This window comes from Haliotis cracherodii, unplaced genomic scaffold, assembly GCF_022045235.1.
Source record: "Haliotis cracherodii isolate W230 unplaced genomic scaffold, xgHalCrac1.p SCAF_25, whole genome shotgun sequence".
NCBI classification, from domain to species: domain Eukaryota; kingdom Metazoa; phylum Mollusca; class Gastropoda; order Lepetellida; family Haliotidae; genus Haliotis; species Haliotis cracherodii.
Genome location: NW_027266281.1, coordinates 6,177,567 through 6,195,515, shown reverse-complemented (window position 1 = coordinate 6,195,515; position 17,949 = coordinate 6,177,567). Strand labels below are relative to the sequence as shown.

The following is a 17,949-nucleotide window of genomic DNA, read 5'->3' as shown; positions in this document are numbered from 1 at the left end:
CTGTTGCAGTTCTTTTCGCCTCTTGCCTTAATTGACAGGTCCAGTGAACACTGTTCTGATCCTACTCTCCATTGCTTGGCTACTGACTGTGTAGGCGTGTCAAGTTATGTGCATAAATTAAACGATCACCTGATTCATGTCACGCCACAGTATGTATTCCTACACCTTGAATGTTTATCAATTTTGTCATTTTTGTCTGTTTGGATATATACAACCTTTAAACAATTGTAGATGAAACATGCTTTTCGCTGTCGAATTTAATTATAAGCATTGACTGTGTATTTGTTGGATTCATTGAGGTATGAATCGAAAAACTGTGCAAACTGTATGAATCCGCATACACCGAAGAAATACACAGTTAATCCTAAATGAACTCAGACAATGTAAGTCAATTCCTTAATGCACACACACTCTGCTTGAACGTATACATTATACATACTTACAGGCAGATACTGAAGACACTCAGTGACGTCATTGATCGATAGGATAGTTGCAAATCACTATTACTAATGCCGCTTTCATACGAGTAAGGTCTGCTGGCTGGTTGACGATGGCAGGTTGTAACCAGAATCACCATGTCCTTCATGCAACGTTCATAGCAGCTGTTCTTGTGGCTCGAGTCACCTGTCAGTGTGGACAGGGAAGTTATAGGCCTGTCCAACTCCTCCAAGACGTACTTGCCCGTGATTCCAATCCCATATGGATGAAAACAGAGTTCCTATTGGCCAGCTGTGCTTCCATGTGCAAAAGACACAAAAGATGCGCTTCATTTTTCCACAATTCAGAAACTGGATCCTGTCAAGCTCATTCGTGGACATACAGAAGCAAGGACTACATGAATCCTCAGGCAGGGTTCAAGTACTACGTGCAGTACACCAAGGGCACTGGTAAGCTGGGTATGAACTTGTGCGAGACTTAACCATGTATTGTTTTCAAATGGTTTCCGATATTTGAAGTCATACTTTTTGTTTGTTTGCTGTTTAACACCGCTCTCACCAATACTCCAGCTGCATGATGGCGGTCTGTAAATAATCGATACTGGACCAGACAATCCAATGATTGAAATCATGAGCATCGATCCACGCAATAGAGATCGATGACATGCATCAACCAAGTCAGCGAGGCTGACCACCCGATCCCGTTAGTCGCCTCTTACGACAAGCATGGTTTGCTGAAGACCTATTCTAACCCGGACCCTCACATAATGTCACTGTTTGGAGTATGTAATGGCATTTGTTTGGATTATGTTCTTGGAAAGTGATGTTGATGTGAAATGTGGTTATATGTTAAATGTTCGTCATAGAAACATAGAAAAACAAGTGATACTAATTTGACGGAGCTACGCGACTTTAGGCAACATTTTACCACTTTAAAAAGTGAAGTGAATGCAGTCACCTCCAAATTTGGTCAACTGGAGGTAGAACAGTAACACTAATCATCGTGACATGATGTGCACTCTTCCAAAAAAGAAACACACAGGTAGTATGTAGTTCATTGAACACAAAAATTCCGGTATAGAAATTGAATATATATTATTGGAAAATAAATAATAAATTATTGGTGGCCTGATATTCGACAAATGGTGCGTCAAAACGCAGCCATTGTGGATTTGCAATGCCTTAAAGGGCATTGTTTTCACACTTGTTCAAAAATGTAATGGAGGAAAGCATTAAAGTAAAAGGCACGTGCAAGTTTTGCCATTCGCAACTCGTGGCCATACAAAGGCAAGCATAAGCTAAACATTTGTCATTCATTTGTCATTCATTTGTCAACATTTATCAAGTTCGAAAAGCCGAGATTCAGCGCTGCCGATCGAAACATCACTATAGAGACGTATTCACAGAAGGGAATCGCAGTCGACTGTCACACGCCACTTTAACGTCCACAACAGCACCATTTGCCGCCTTTGTGACCGATAAACACAGTTTAATTCCACTGCAGACCATCTGAGAATCGGCCGACCAAGAGTTACAACCCCTGCACAGGATTGCTACATTCGACTGTTCCACCTACTAATCGAAATGCCACAGCTATGGAGACTGCAGGACGCATCCCTGGTTTGAGAAGGATACCGGACCAGACCGTCAGGAACCATCTTCGCGAGGCTGGAATCCGACCCAGAAGACCAGTTATCGTCCCTGTTTTGCAGCAGATTGACAGCGACGTTTGCGTTGGTGCCATACCTTACAGCCTCGTCGTCGAAATGAGCGTTTTATCCCACATTCTGTACGTGAATATGACAATTTAGGTGGCGGTAGTGTCATGGTGTGTGTTGGGGCCTTTATCCTATACCATGAGATCTGACTTGGTTGTGGTTCAGGGAAATTTGACAACAAATCGCAACAGGAATCAAATTCTTCAACATCACGTACTTCATTAACCACCAGAGGGAATTCTTTCAACAGGACAACGCTCCATCGCACACAGCTCGTGTCACGATAGACTACCTCATAATGCCAACATCAACGGCTTGCCCTGGCCATCGAGATCTCCAGATCTCAACCCAATCGAACATCACTAGGTTGAACAGATCGTGGTGTTGGTGGCGTTAAACCCGTTATGAAACAATTTAGTGAAAAATCTATAAATGTGTTTTACTAAGAATGGCATTCCACTCCAGATAAAAACTTCTTGGCCTGCAAGTCATGGAAGGTCTGGAGGAGAAATCCTTAATGGAGGAGCTAACCTGGGCCATCAAGAGGCTGTTTTGCTCACCATTCCTTAGTATGACTCAAATACACAACCAAAGTTCAGAGAACGTCTATATTAATCCATTTTCAGCATCAACCGGGTCTTGTTTTCATTTCAAGTCCAACCTTAATGGTTACAACTTCTATTTCAAGTGAATGAAGCCGCCATTTTTATGACTATTGTAAGACCAATGGACGTAAGTCCAAATTGAATGTTTGGTACGGATGACGTCACGACTGAAGCAACACTCCGAATTAACAAAGTTCATGGTTAGCATAAATAATTATGTTTGGTCTTAAATGGATTGTTTCCTTTTGATTTATGTTAATATAAGGATTGAAGTTGTATTTGCTAACGTTCATCAGCTGGTGAAGTCTGTGCCTCACGTGAGCAAGTTTACCACAATGCGCAAAGTCATTCTTTATCATCTTCACAAACGTTCAGACACAGAACAGAACAGAATTTCACTTTATGAAAAAAATAGATAAATAAATAAATAAATAAATAAATAAATAAATAAATAAATAAATAAATAAATAAATAAATAGATAAATAAAGATAAATAAATAAATAAATAAATAAATAAATAAATAAATAAATAAATAAAGTCCTGTACTCATGTCCAGTTGAGTGGTCAGTGTCAATGTTGTTTGTGTAGGTCTCCGTGACTGCAGTGAGATTCAAGCCAACATCTCCTCAGCGGCCGATGACACCTACACCATCACTCCACCTGACGGGCAAAGTCCGATCCTAGCTCACTGCGATCTGACCCACAACGGTGGTGGATGGACGGTAAGATACAAAACTTGATTCCTTCAAACAAACGTCCACGTACCTTGTGACAATAATGAATATTATGCATTAACACAATCTCATTAAAATCAGATCTTAGTTCTTGCTACTGCTAAACAAAGATATGGAAATGCCCCATTACAGGTCACGTCAGACCGACCTTGTGCAAACTTTGACTGGTAAGAAGTCGACATTAACCAATCAGAAGCCAGCTTTCTCGTGCTTTTCGGTACTAATTTCTGAGTGGCGAGAACGCTTCGAAACATATTTTGACAAATTCTCGATTAAAAATTGGGAAGCTGAATAAAAGACTGGAATGGCTTATAGATGGCCTAGAATGTATGGATTCAGTCGTTAAGCCCGTAACTATCGCTCGGTGAGGTGGGGTGAAATTGGGTTCAACGTCGCGTCCAAGATTATTGCACTTACATAGCGACGTGCATGTACATGTGTGTGTTTGTGTGGCTGCTTGTAGTCCGGACTGGTGCCAATTTATAGTGCTAGCACACTGACATACCATGCCGCAGTTTAACATGAATACCCCACTGAGACACAGTATACTGACTCCGAGCCGACCAGTCCTTGTTTTAGCCCCTTTATGCAGGAGCGCCCGACAGGGTAACAACAAGTACCATCTTTTAACGTATTTTGGTATGACGCGGCAGGGGATCAAACCCCGGACGTTCCACTATCGTTCGGAATACACCATGTCAAAGATTTCGAGGTTTCATGATTAGAAATCACATTCCGACTGTCACTTTCATGATTGGTAAGCGACGCTCTGATTGGTCGTATGAAAGGTCGTTCTGACGTGACCCCAATGCGATGTCCTCAGATCTTTGTGTAGCGGAAGCAAGAATGATTTTAATGAGATTGACATCAATATAACACTGATTTTATTTAAGGTGATCCAAAGACGACTTGACGGATCGCAAAATTTCTACAGAACATGGAATGAGTACAAGGATGGGTTCGGTGACCTTGACGGGGAATACTGGTTGGGTGAGTTAGTTCAAGTAATCCAGGAAACATATGGATCTATGCACGCTTGATTTGACCCTCGGGTCATTTGACATCGGAATAGTTAAAACACTAAACCAGTGTATGACCGTCACCTTCCGACAACGGGCCTTTTCTTGCATCAAACATAATGGATCCGCATTAAGGATACTGTGAGTGAGTGAGTGAGTATGGATTTACCCCGCTTTTAGCAATATTCCAGCAATATCACGGTCGGGGACACCAGAAATGGGCTTCACACATTGTACCCATGTCGGGAATGGAACCCAGGTCTTAGGCGTGGCGTGCAAAAGCTTTAACCACTAGGCTACCCGACCGCCCCTTATGAATACTGGGGGCACTGAACGACAGTTAAGGCCTTGAAGGCCTACATAGAAAGAAGGAAGTAGGGTAAGGGCCTTTTAGGGCCCTCTGGAAATTTCAATTTGAAAATTTCGGAACTGTCTTACCATTTGCGTTGACACACAATCAGAACACCAGATGACTGGGGTGTTGTTCCAAATGTCAACCACAGATTGATCAAACTGATAGAGGTTTACCGACTATGACAGTACAGCAATGTTGTGCTGCCTCAATAAGACTTAACAACAGGTGCAACATGTTGGCCTTCTTATTCCCTGCTACAATGCTACAATGTGATTTTACGTCCCTGCTTTTGCACAAAGGTTAGAAAGGCGAAGGGGTAGTCCCGTGGTTGTATTTGCGAATTTCATGATTTAGTGATTAAAGGTGAACATGAGTGGCAAAAACATTCCTAGTTTGTAACTGTCACAGCGGTCTGTACATACTCGGGGGCACGGGTGTGTCTCAGGGTACGCAGGTCGCTGTGCCAAGCTGCGTTTCGTGGACCTTGCAGAATCAATCGTTCTTGTGTTAAATGTTCCTTGTCTGTTTTCAGTGCCATACGAGGCATTCATGAGTGAAAGGATATGAACTGCATAACGTGCCATGTGTCTTCCTGTGTTAAAGTATCACGCCGTATGATAGCTAGTATTATAGGGAATGACAATTCTAGCTCACTTCCACTGGAGCTAGATTTATACCACATCCTGCTACTACAGAGGGTTTTTTTTATGCAAAACCGACGATGCGATTCAATGATCAGCATGATTCGTATAAAAAGAAACATGAATATTAATTGATAATTGATAAAATTTATTATAACCCACGAGGATATTGGAAAGATGTAGGAGCAATACAAAAATTAGCCACTGCGGCTAAGGTATCTAAAGATGTGGCCAAGGATTGTTTAAAGAAACAAGAGATGTGGCAAATATACTTACCGGCACTGCGTTATATACTGAGGAAGAAGATATTTTTACAATGAATTAAGTACATCAGGCGTAAATACGTAGTGCATGTGTCTAGTCGATACAAAGAGGCTGAACCATTAACCTCAAAAGATTCAACAGAAGTAGCTAATGCACTGAGCCGCATATATAAACTCGGACCACTAAAATGTCAACAAGTTATTTTAAGTAGATCCTGGTCACGAATTTATGGGATCAGTAACTAAACTGTTAACGAAGCACAATGTCACAATCAGGCGTGGTGAAAAAGAAACCCTTAGTAGTCAAGCTATCGTTGAAAGATTAACTCTGTGACTTCCATTTTTTCAGCACCGAGGAGATAGAGTAAGCGTAAGATATTCATACCAGCTCAGTGAACTCGAAGGAGGCCAACGTCATGCAACCGATCCGATTTGGTCTCTAAAGATATGTAACATTAGTTGATTGGTTATGATAGCAGGTGAGCCTATTCTATATTGTCTTAAAGATGGACCTGCCAGGGAATTTTACGAGAAGAGATGCTCATAGTTCCAAGCAATACAGTATTACCTCCCTAAGTAACCATAAGCATAGGTAGTTACACCATCCTCTTCAATCCACCTCTTTGTATCTAAGGGGGATAATGATGTTTTGTTCATTCTTAATCCCCATATCCTGTGAATGTCACTTCTTAAAGTGTTCATCTCGTGTTTGAATGTTCTACCATTGAATAATGCTTCTGTATCAAGTTCGTGTTTGATAAGCTTTTTTACCACATACTTCTTAACACCGTTAGCTTTTCTTATCTCCCCATTATCAGACTTCTTTATAGAATACATCTTAGGCCTTAATCCAACATACTCCGCAATAGGAGTTCCAGCACATTCATCCTTCATCTTACCTAATACCTTTTATTCACTACACTGTGCAATGGATTATCTTTTGGGTGTTCACTTGTAACCGTACATATCTATTTTTTCTGCCATATCTTTATACACAACCTCGGTTTGTATTTCCATCAACAAAGAATCAGAATCGGTATATAACACCTTGCATCTATCACCGTATTGCTTCTTAAGTTCGTTGTAAGAAAAGTCATACATTAAGTGTTTTGACAAGTCAAGGATACTTATACCAACGTACACTGGTCTGTTGAATTTTATATTACTTTTATGCATATGCAGTCCCACTAAGTCGTTATCAAATATCTTACTTCTGTTAAAAGCTGGACTGGCTCTGAGTTTCCTGAGTCTTTCTTCCTCATTAGATCTTACCAATTGACCAAGGAATTCATGAGCTTATAAAGTTCTTTTTTGAATCGTTGGTAGCCATCATTCTTAAAATTTGTGTTAATTTTTTATAGGGCTCCATCCAAGGTCTTTGATCAAATTTAAGAACTCTGTGTAATTTTTATATGTTGATTGCTAACGATAGATATAACTAGAGATTTCTGTAGTGAACTATATATTTTGTCTTATCTATCAAATTTGGTATGAGGTTTTCTACGTTAGCTAACCTAGTATTACCCATCAAGGAGTGTTGATATTCTGACATCAAATCTTTATTAACCATTTATATTTCGGGAGCTAGCGGATAACTGTTATGATCTTTATGTAACTCTGTTGGATAATCTAAGTCAACTTCAAGACTACTAAGGTTCTTCAGACTGTGCGTACTGAACATGGTGCAATGGCTGCAACTATAGATAAAGATAATTTGGAAGACGTACCACAATGCGCTAAGCATGTCTCGGATGGACTCGAAAAAATCTTGGAAACTTATGATAATTCCACGTTGCAGGTACCATCTTTGGAGTACAATATTAGGGAATAACGTGGTCTTGACAAGGCACTGCAAACAATGCGAGGAGAACTCATAAATAATATAGCCAAGCCTTCTGAACTCGACAATCATAAAGCTTATGAGAAAACAAAACTTGAACAGACAGATGATGAATTCAGTAGACGCCGCGTTGCTGAAAGATTGCGTAACTTAGAAGATGAAAGATCGGCCTGCCTCGAAGTAGCTTCCACTAATAGAGAAGCAACTTGTTCACAAATCAGTCGAATTCGGGAAACTATCCATCAAGTCCTCAATGATGATACAACACTGCCTGAGAAAATTAAAACATTGTTCGGAGAACAGGGGATAACCATTACTAGTATTTTAACCGCATTGGGATATATTATATCAACTTTGACTCTCGCATTAACGGGAGGTTGTGGTACGCTTATACCACGTACAAGGCCGTCGAATGGTATAAAAGAGTGGATAAAAAAGCATTTAAAGGCATCAGGAGAAGCACTAGGAAAGCCCGTAGGGAAAGCAGCATCTGCACTGCCCGGTATAATAGGGAGTATTGTGTCCTGGCTCTTGAATTTATCAGCCAAGACCGCCACTTATCTTAGCCAAAACTTGTGGGCGGTGATCGTAGCAACTGTTGGGCTGTTGCACGTATCCGCTAAAGACTATTTGTCCAAATCATGAATAAACTCCACCTATTATAAGTGCTGTTTTATCGTCGACATGTTGTTGATTTTTAGCTTCAATATGTGGCTTTACAACTTGTGGTTGTTGCGATTCTGTTACAGTAGATGACTGTGGCTTGACTATTTCTGTTTCACCTGTGTTTGTTTGTGTTATTAATTTGGTGTTAATAACTGAATTTATTCCCGGTTTTTCTGATGTAGCAATAACAATTTTATTATTATAGCCTATCACTCTACCCATCTTAAGTTCCATATTACTCGAAGACATGTATAGTCCTGCCCCATAAACATAGTCTACTTTGGATTGAGCGCACGGTAATATATCTTGATAATGTTTTATAGAAGATGGTATGTAAACTGGTGAATTAATAGCATCCTCTACGTTTGTGACAAACTGCTTTTGTGCATCGAGAGCCATCCCAGAACCAATTATTCCTGTTCATGTTTGCGATTGTACACCAAGAATTGCCCATACACATGCTCTTATTGATTCATTAACTCTTACAACTCTTGGGTTAGTAAAATTATTTTCTGTTTTATCATTAAGAAATTCATTCCAAGCATTTGTGGTATTGTTCAGCTGTACAAATTTTGTAACAATATAAGGCAAACCATTCTTAAAAAGATCTCCTCTCCAATTGTTACTCGAAAGTTCCCAGCCATGATACAGATTATGCATTCTTACAAGAAGAGTGTTTCTCTGTATCAACTTAAATGGATTGAATGGTTGATGAGTTTTTTAAACTAAATCATCACTTTCTTCTAAATATTTTTTTGTCAACTGTAGGAAATATCTATACCATGGTTAAGTCCTTTAGTGCACTTATCTTTACTCTTAGAAATATCAAATTCCTGACAAATGCGTTCATATGCAAACCTATTGTACGGATTATTTAATGCATTCCATGCTCGATCCTGCGGTAATGGCCCACTGAGTTCTTCTAATCTGATATTATACATGTAATGATAAAACAGACTTATTTAATTCAAAACCAGTGACATAAAGAGATACATCACATCCTGTTGTGGCACACCATATAGAAAAATTAAACTGGTTTTGCCAAAATTGCATGGCATATCTGGAACCAATCATGCACCATTTTGTTACTAGTTGCTGTGAACCTGTATTTTTCAAAGATATCAAGGAAATGAACAAAAAACTTTAACCCAGAGGCTTTTACTAAAATCAACTGATTCGTAATGTAAGTTATGATATATTATCTGTGTATATTTAATATGTATGTTTCAATTCCGGGAACTGCTTCACGCTATCGGCAACTCGGTGGGGCAACTTCAAGCTGCTCTTTGCATTGTCATGCATTACCCGCGGCGAGAGAAAATAATAAGATATATGGAAATAGAGACTGGTACAGTGGCATTACAGTGTATGTTTACTCAATGATAACATTTTTAAGTCTTTGAGAGCTAGTCTCACACAAAAGGAGTCGAATGGGGTTCTTATTTTATGTTGGAGTGAATGATATATTTCTTTACAGGAACTTAGCAATAAATACCCTTGGATTTATAAGAAAAGAAGTATGACTCAACACAACAGTGCATGGAGTTAAATTACCCGATTTAGTTTCCAATAAAGAGTTGTGCATCCATCTTGATGAGATCAGTACAACGGATAATATTCAACTCGAAAGTCCTTCAACTCTGATAAGAGCTAGTCTCACACAAAAGGAGTGGAATGGGGTTCTTATTTTATGCAGTGGAGTGAATGATATATTTCTTTACAAGAAATTAGCAATAAATACACTTGGATTTTTAAGAAAAGAAGTACTACTCAACACAACAGTGCATGGAGTTAAATTACCCGATTTAGTTTCCAATAAAGAGTTGTGCATCCATCTTGATGAGATCAGTCAAACATGAAAAATACAATAGTTGTAGAACTGAATCTTTTTCATCATTACAATATAAAAAGTTAAAGCAGCGTATTATTTCAGATCTCAAAATTTCTGTATCATATGTAAATCATCAACCTGTACATAATAATATTTGAATCTGACACTCCATATTTTAAATAATGGCCCTGGAACACATTACCTTAGACAATGTAATACATTTGCCTTTTCCGATCTTGGAGACACAGAAGGATTTGATAAACCCGGTGCCAATGGTAAGTTATATGCTTTACACTTACAAGATAATGTATACAAGCGGAAAGAAGTTGCATACACAGCACGTGCTCCTAATTTAGGAGATTTAAATGATGTCGGCGTTAGTAGACTCCATAAAAACACTTCATACAGTCTTACTCACAATGATGATAATGAATGGACTATGGTCGAAGCAAAAATCGAGTTGCTACTGAATATCGTCACTGACCCATCATATGTGACGACGTGTAAGGGACATCATTTAACTTATATAACTTAACTTTCTAATGACCTTACCATGAAGCAGTGTAATGTGTTAAAGAAGCTCAGAGAGAACAACAAAGTGGGCTACTATAAATATGGAAGGCTGGTTGTTAAAGAAGGTGATAGTCAGTCTACCTTGAAAGATGGATCTGCAAATGAGTCTACTAATGTTCATGGAGGTGGAGATACTAGTCGCACCAACGCCAAGAGCAGTGACGAAAGTCGTAGACGTCTTAGATCTCACGCTCAGCATCCCCATGAGGAAGGATCCAGGAAATAGGGGTGTGACCGAGCCCAAGGTGACGTTTGTGACAAGTGTGCACAAAGATTAAACTTTCTTTTTTGGAATGTCAGCGGATTGCTGACAAAGACAGTGGACAATAATTTCATTTCTTTTGTTGATACATTCGGCATTATTGGACTCACAGAGACTTGGGTAAAAGACATTGAATTTGTGGATGTATTCACAGATTATACTGCTTATAATATAAATGCTATCAAAACTGCCCAGTCTGGACGTTTATCAGCCGGAATTTCACTATTAATTAGAAAATTACTAAAATCGTTTATAAAGTATGTGCATATTGGTGAAAATGCGGTAATCATTGCATTTAATAAGTCCTTATTTGTTCATGAAAAAGATATATTAACCCAGATTGGTCGTCATGGTATGACAGTAAGAACTGTAGATGTGGTATCACTTTATTTCAAGAAGATTTATTTGATGTCCTGCAGAAAGTGGGTGATGTTGGTATAATTCTTGGTGGCGATTTTAACGCTCGGACAGGCACAGATGTGGATTTTGTAAATGATGATATAGCCAAACACTTAAATATAAATTTCTTTGATTTCATGTGTGATAGTCTCAATATTACTAGGCACTCATGTGACAAAAAGTCAACAAATATGGCCGAAAATTGTTGGATCTCTGTGCAACTTTGAATCTGAATATATTAAATGGAAGAGTGGGTCGTGATGCCGGTACAGGTGATTTTACCTATATCAGTTCCACAGGAACAAGTGTGATTGACTATATTATCGCTTCCAGTTACCTGTTTTCTTTGTGTGATAGCTTTAACATTGTCTCGAGAGGGGAATCCCCCCACTTACCGGTCTCATGTTCATTTCAATCATGTGTTCACTCGGCAGCACATGCAGAGAGGCAAGAAGCACGTGCTGGTGCAAGTGCCAGTTATAAATATATGTGGGACACTGACAAGCTGTCTGATTTTAGGGATAACCTTATGTCACCAGGTATTTTAAATATGTTAATATCATGCTGTGACGTAGCTGTGACTGATATTGATGCAGCTATAGGCAAACTTACCACAGCTATATGCTCCGCAGCTGACTGTATGAAAAGGGATCTGTTCATAAAACCGAAGTCACAACCTTGATAAAGAATGTGTTTACTTCAGGATGGAAAGAGATAGACTTTTGAAAATATTTAGACAACTCAGGGACAATATATCTCTTCAGAACTTTATTACAACCCGTAATCTGTACACAACTATTCTTAGGAACAAAAAGAGACTTTATGCTGAGAAGATTAGAGTTAAATTATTGTCACACATTAATAATGCTAAAGATTTTTGGAGAATATTGAGAGATTGTTCATCATCTAGTAATAATATATCACCTATATCTACAGGTATGTGGTATGAGCATTTTAATGATTTGTTTAATAGTTCTGTTTATTCGACAGGCCCACATGAAGATGATGGTGAATTTGACAATGAGTGTTTTGATGACGTTGTTGAACCATGTGTAAATACCTTAACTGATGATGTCTCTAAGAATATTTTAGATTCACCTGTCTCCCGAGAGGAAATATTAAAAGCAATTTCACAGCTTAAATGTTCAAAGTCTGCAGGGTTGGATCATATAATACCAGAGATCTTTGTGGCTGCTCAGGATATATTAGTCCCATATATTGAACTTGTCTTTAATATTATTTTTGACACAGGTAGTTTTCCAAAATCTTGGTGTACTGGCATAATAATTCCATTACATAAGAAAGTAGATACCTCCTTACCCAATAATTATAGAGGAATAACTTTATTCAGTGTATTTAGTAAACTTTATACTTCAATTTTAAATAACAGGCTATCCTTTTGGTCCAGTGCATATGATTAAATTGTGGAATCCCAAGCAGGTTTTTGGAAAGAATACAGTACACTAGACAACATCAATATTTTACAAGTAGTCATTCAGCGTTATTTAGCAAAAAAGCATGGCAAAATTTATGCATTATTTGTAGATTTTAAAAAGGCTTTTGATCTTGTTGATCGGTCTAAATTGTGGTCTATATTAATGCAGCAGGGTGTATCCACCAAGTTTTTACTTTCTTTAAAGTCTATATATAAGTGTGTTAAGGCTAGTGTAAGGTCAAATAATATTTTCTCTGAAGAATTTCATTGTCCACTTGGCTTAAGGCAGGGATGCGTCTTAAGTCCATTATTATTTTCTATGCTTATAAATGAGTTGGCAATGGATATAGAATTATCTTGTTCAACAGGCATACAGCTTCATCCTGAACTTATTCAACTATTTTTGTTATTATTTGCAGATGATGTTGTTTTGCTTTCTGACACTGTATATGGTCTTCAAAAACGTATTGATACGCTAACATATTTTTATGATACCTACCATTTGTGTTTTAATCTGGAAAAAACTAAGGTCATTGTTTTTAAAAAAGGTGGTGTTTTATCAAAGTATGAGAAATGGAATTTTGATGGTTCCAGTCTTGAGTGTGTAACCTTGTACAAATATTTAGGTTTATCTTTTACAAGAACTTTATCATGGGGTAAACATGTTAAGGTTGCAGCACTACAAGCTAAGAAAGTATTATGTGGCATACTGAAATCTCTGTCCAACTTTAAGCCCATACCCTTTGATTTATTTTTAAAAATATTTGATACCAAAATTAGCCCAATTTTGCTATATGGAGCAGAAATATGGGGTCTGAGTCCTGAAATTTGTAATGATATTGAAAGTATCCACATGATGGCTTTTTAGGTGTTAAGGTCTCCACCTCAAATCACGTTATAAGAGGTGAATGTGGCCGATATCCTCTTTACATTTATGCTTATAAAAGAGTTGTTAAATATTGGTGCAAAATTTTGAAAATGCCAGAATCTAGATATGTAAAGAAATGCTAAAATATGCAACTGCAAGTTGTAGGTAATGGTAAAGTAAACTGGGTTTCCAAAATTAGACACATTATTGTTTCAGCAGGATTTGGTTTGATATGGGATCAACAGTGTTGCAAATATACCTTTGTTTATAAAGGATTTTTTTGTGAGGCTAAAATTATAGTACCAACAAGACTGGCATTCAGCTATACGTGAAAGTTCGAAATCATATTATTATTCTTTGTATAAGCAACCATTTGGTGTTGAAATGTATATTACAAGGCTATCATGCAATAAATTTAGAAGTATTATGGCTCGTTTCAGATGTAGTTCTCATCATCTAAGAATTGAATCAGGTAGACATAATAAGGAACCTAGAGAAGAAAGAGTTTGTACTGTTTGTAAACATGATTATATCGAAGATGAGTATCACTTTATTTTAATTTGTGATTGTTATCAAGTTTTGAGGTCAGAATATATCCTTGAATTATTATGAGTTCCCGACAAGACATAAGTACAATATTTTAATGTCATCCACCAACCCATTTACTGTTAAGAAACTAGCCATGTATATTCTAAAAGCTATGAATCTAGGGCAAAGTCTGTTGGGATCTCCAACTCTCATCAACACACTGTAACCATTGTATCATGGGCCTATGGCCTACAATACATCTGAATAAAGTGTATATATACAACTTATATTAGATAATGGAAAGTGGGATCGTACTCGGGGCTCATATCCCCTCAAAACGAAAGAGTGTGTTAGTCGCTCCCCTGCCAGAACGACCCAGGTCATATGTTATTGAGTCGTTCATCATTAAAAAATGTTAGTTTATATTTGGTTAATGAATTCGATGATATATTGAATATTTTGAATGCTATACCTGATCTTCCTACAATTATTATTGAAGTCTTGTTTGGGGATGCACCAGAAGATGCCTTTGAGATATGACCAGGTCTATCAATTAAATGTCCCAAGAAACACCAACGTCAACGTTGCAGTATTATTTATATGGGGGTATCGCATGTTACAACCCTTCAAGTTAAAAAAAGTGAAAGCATTTTGCTTACTAAGGTATTTATGCCATATAATATACGTTTTTAATAAGGCTGATGTATACTCTCAAGACATTTAAGCAAGACCAATTAAGGATAGATACTGTTGATGGATTTCGTTTACATGAAATAAGCGACATAAAACATCAAATAGAGAAGGAGAGGGTCTTGAGACTTGGATTATATACAAAGTGTCACAGAGTTGCTCTCGACGGAGCTGACACTGCACTTGTAACAGCTAGCATGGGACTTGGCGTACCTGGTGTTGGTTTATTAACAACTTTACTCGCCACACCTATTGTACATTGTATGGAAGTAGCGGCCAGAGTCTCTGGTCTGGCAGGAACAGCGATAAAATTTATTTCTCATAAGTTGCAAATGAAAGCATTAAAACATGGTAATATTCAGATACTCGCCGAAGCAAAGTTGAACAGCATTGAGGATCATATTTCGACAGCACTGACTGATTGTAAGATATCCGAGGAGGAGTTTCGTTTAGTGTTGTCAGAACTCACCAAATACAACGTAATGAAGCAGGAGATTCGATCCAATTCTCGTAGATGAAGTGAAGATGAGAAAAAAAGTTCATAGAACAAGGGAGACAACAAGCGCGTCAATTATTCCGTGCCAAAACCCCAAAACTTGTTGAAGATTGAGAATAGATTTTTTCCTGAGCTAGAATCACCATTGCCTACAAAACTTTAGAAGCTTTGATGGGATTCGAAAATGGTTCAGGTGGCGGTGAACTAGAGCTCTTTTCATTACAATTTAGCTTAGACTTATGACGATCATTGAATCGCATTGTGTTCTTTGCATAAAACAAATCCCTCCATAGTATCAGTGTAGGGGTATAAATATAGCTCCAGTGGAAGTGAGCTTGAAATATCATTCCCTATACTACTTAACTGAAAAACTGTTTTCAGTGGCGGTTTAGCACCCCCCTACCACCCCCCTACTGGCGTCCCACCGCCCCCCTCCCCCTACCACCAATTACCACCACTGTAAGTAATCGAGTCTGGACAAAGGAAACCAGTCACCACCCACCCATCCCCCTTTCCCACCGAAATATATTATCTTTGAAATTTTGTTAACACTAAGGATACTTTTGGCATCAACGGGTTTTTAAAAGAAAAAAATATATTTACAGACGCTAACCCGCCACCCGATCCTCATTTAGTTATATAGGACAGTGGGGTTAAACCCCATTCACTCGCACGCATTCATATTTATACACGTCGTTGGAGTTGAGGATGTATCTTGGACATTAACAAAACTCGACAGAGATAGGAGGCGTTTGCCAATTTACAACACTGTCGGATCATGAAATGATTCACGGAACCTAACTGACGTTCAATGACGCTAAACCCCATTCACTCCGGCACGCTTACATTTATACACGTCGTTGGAGTTATACTCAAGTATTTCTTATCAAAAAAGTTTTGTCTGTCGTTATTTTATTCCAACTATGTAGTCATGATTTAGGTAATGAGAACATCTGGCGCATCATCAAAGGAAGACAATTCGAGCTGCAGATCGACCTTGAGGACTTTGAAGGGGAACACAGATATGCCCGTTACCAAAGTTTCATCATCGGCAACTTTGCAGAACACTATGCCCTTCATATCTCAGTCTTCAGCGGCGACACAGGTAAGCAGTAGCCTTGCAGAACACTATGCCCTACATAACTCGGGCTTCAGCGGCGACACAGGTAAGCAGTAGCCTTGCAGAACACTGTGCTTACGATTGCGTGAGCGCCATTGTCGTGAAGGTAAGCAGTAGCCTTACATAACACTATGATGCACCACTTATCTCAGGCTTAAGTGGCCAAAAGGTGAGCTTTGGCCTTGCAGAACAACTTGCTCTAGATAACCTTGGCGTCAGTGGCGTGAATGTGATCATTTCTCTTAAAGAAGACTATACTCTCCATGTACCGGGCTTAAGTGGCCTGAAGGTGAGCAGTGGCCTTATAGAATAATAAGCTCTACATATCTAGGGCTTCATTGTCGAGAAAGTGAGCTCTCTGGGCGTGGCCTTGCAGAATATTATTCTCTTCGTGCTCCACTTGGGGGGGGGGGGGGGGGTCGGGTAGCCTAGTGGTTAAAGCGTTCGCTCGTCATGGCGAAGGCCAAGGTTCGAATCCCGACTGGGTACAATGTGTGAAGCCCTTTTGTGGTGTCCCCCATCGAGATATTGCTGGAATATTGCTAAAATTGGTGTAAAACCATACTCACTCACTCACTCGTGCTACACTTAAAGAACTTGGGCTTCAGTTACCAAGGTAACCAGTTACGATTGCAGCATTATCATAATACATGATACTTCTCTTGGTAAAAGGTTTGGGTTGAACATGTGTACACTAGTGAAATTTCTTTTTCTCCTGAAAATTACTACTTTACTTGATAAGAACACTGGCTTAACTGTAGTGGATACTTTCCCCAGCAACATGTACCAATGTCTTCATCGTTTTGTTACAGGCAACTCAATGGCTCAACACAATGGCCAGGCATTTTCAACCCGTGATCGTGACCTTGATCTGGACACTGATGGTTCTTGTGCACAAAAATATCTAGGAGGATGGTGGTACGAGGACTGTCACTCGTCGAATCTGAATGGTGAATACAACAACACACACTATGGCAAAGGGATCAACTGGGAGAAGTGGCGCGGTTACTACTACTCTTTGCAAACGTCAGTGATGAAAGTACGACCTGTTTTGTAAGACTGACAAGTTCATCAGCCATGTTTTCAGAATATTTGTTGGTTAAATTATTTTTAAAACAAAGAACGAGGAATGTATGTTTCGGAAGAAACACATGGCTTGCCTTTCCCTTTTGTCATGAGTAGGCCAGTCCCGGTGATGAGACTGACCTTTGTCAACATCACACCCGTGCTTGAGTGAGTGAGTCTGGTTTTACGCCGCTTTAAGCGAACGCTTTAACCACTAGGCTACCCGACCGCCCCCACCCGTGCTTGAACCTGTGATGGGCACGATACGAAACTGTTGTCAAAGCGGCGAGACAAGCAACCCACTCACTGAAAGTTGTTACTATTAATCCTTAAAAGTAGGCCGCCTCTGTGGTCTAGTGGTGGAGCGTCCGCCCGGTGAGCGGAAGAACCTGTATTCGATCCC

General features: G+C 38.9%; 1 protein-coding gene across 1 annotated transcript; it reads left to right on the top strand.

The window, feature by feature from the left end:
- The first annotated feature begins 550 nt into the window (after positions 1–550).
- On the top strand, positions 551–17,538 carry LOC139472883 (microfibril-associated glycoprotein 4-like). The gene is made up of 5 exons (XM_071255350.1): positions 551–887; positions 3,350–3,483; positions 4,389–4,485; positions 16,302–16,466; positions 17,294–17,538. Exons 1-5 carry the CDS (start codon positions 551–553, stop codon positions 17,536–17,538), a joined length of 978 nt encoding a protein of 325 aa, XP_071111451.1.
- The last annotated feature ends 411 nt before the right edge of the window (positions 17,539–17,949 follow it).